This window comes from Arachis hypogaea, chromosome 13, assembly GCF_003086295.3.
Source record: "Arachis hypogaea cultivar Tifrunner chromosome 13, arahy.Tifrunner.gnm2.J5K5, whole genome shotgun sequence".
NCBI lineage: Eukaryota > Viridiplantae > Streptophyta > Magnoliopsida > Fabales > Fabaceae > Arachis > Arachis hypogaea.
In genome coordinates, this window is record NC_092048.1 from 134,237,851 (window position 1) to 134,239,534 (window position 1,684).

Here is a 1,684-nt window from a genome sequence, read left to right on the forward strand (position 1 = left end):
CAGAATCTGCTTTTATATTTTTGCCACCGGCAGCTCAAGCTCCGCCGCACGCATTTTTTTAAGATCGCTTCTCAAGCACAGCATCTTCTTTTATATTTTTGCTATCGGCAGCTCAAGCTTCGCCACACGCATCTTCCTCAGCGTTATCCCGTCAGACGCGTCTTCCTCAACAATTTCATCGGAACTTATCCAAGCTGTTGATTATTGACATCTACCATCCATCAGCTTGCGGGAACGTATTAAACTACTCTTCCACCTTAGCCCATGACAACAATAAAGAAGTCTCGTGGCCCACAAATTCAGCCCAACAGAATACATAAATTCAATTACAATTTTAGTCTTTATTATCTTATCTTTAGTTGTTCTTATCTTATCTTTATTTGCTTTTATCTTTCATAGGACAATGCTATATATATATATATATATATATATATATATATATATATATATATATATATATATATATATATATATATTTAGTTTTACCCTCATAGTTTACACTTCACTTCAATTCAATTCAATCAATAAACAAAGCAAAAAAGACCCACTAGTCTCTCTTCCAAGTTCTAATTATTGTTACAATTACAAAAACCCTAATTAAGCTGATTTTGATTTTTGAATATCAACCACCAGCCATGAGCGTAGAAATCATAGACGGCACCACCATCACCAGCTTCATGGAAGACGAGGAGGTCTTCTCCACGTCAGTGAGCGACCTCTTCGCTGAACTGGATGCGGACAAAGACGGCCTCCTATCTTACACGGAGATGGTGAAGGAGCTCCAGAGGCTGAGGGTGATGGAGACGCACTTCGGCGTGGACGTGAAGCACGATCCCGAGGAGGTGGCGCGTGTGTACGAGTCGCTGTTCGTACAATTTGACCACGACATGAATGGGAGAGTGGATGAGGATGAGTTCAAGAAGGAAACAAAGAAGATGCTTCTGGCCATGGCGAATGGGCTTGGATCGTTGTCGGTTCAGATGGCACTTGAACATGACAGTCTACTCTTGAAGGCTGTCAAACGTGAATATTCCTGTGCTGCTGCTTCTGCTAATAATAATTTTCTTGCTAATGCTGCTTAGTTTAATTAATTAAAACACTTGTTTTTGTTATTATTCTTCATTATTAATCTAGCTTAGTGTCTTGTTCTTCTATTAGGTGTTTTTGTGATTTCATTATTATTTTTGTTCAATTTTTGTGCTTCTAATAATGCACGTGGCTACTCCTTCGTATAATATTACATATATACAAAGAAATACAAAGTATAATATTCTTCCTCTCTTCTTTTCTTATTCTTTCACAATTACAATTTTATGATATAGTAAAATTCTTAAGCAATTAAATACATAATTCAACCCAATCTGATTTTCATTATTTTATTTTAAAGAAATAGTCTCCCAACATTTTTTTATCTTCTTTTCCTTTTTTTTTTTTTTGAGATGAATAATCTCTAGTTAAGAAATTGATATTCCTATTATCTCAATCACCTGTGTTTAAAAATTTAAGACAAAGAAGGAAAATTTAAAAAAATTTATTAAAAATATAATTATTCATGTGTTGTCTTCTTAAGTTTTTAAAATAAGTGATATAATTATGACATACTATTAAGATTTTTATAATCTAAAGATTTAGAATTCAATCATTATTATTTAAAAAAAAAAATTTATGTGTCTCTTTTCATTGG

At 33.6% G+C, this 1,684-nt stretch overlaps 1 protein-coding gene across 1 annotated transcript; it reads left to right on the top strand.

The window, feature by feature from the left end:
• Positions 1-506: 506 nt before the first annotated feature.
• On the top strand, positions 507-1,214 carry LOC112735494 (uncharacterized). Its single transcript, XM_025785029.3, has one exon. The coding sequence runs from the start codon at positions 636-638 to the stop codon at positions 1,080-1,082; it is 447 nt and encodes a 148-aa protein (XP_025640814.1). The 5' UTR covers positions 507-635; the 3' UTR covers positions 1,083-1,214.
• Positions 1,215-1,684: the final 470 nt, after the last annotated feature.

What these genes read in the sequence shown, in the direction of transcription:
- LOC112735494 (XM_025785029.3), top strand. Translation starts at nt 636, where the DNA reads ATGAGCGTAGAAATCATAGACGGCACCACCATCACCAGCTTCATGGAA.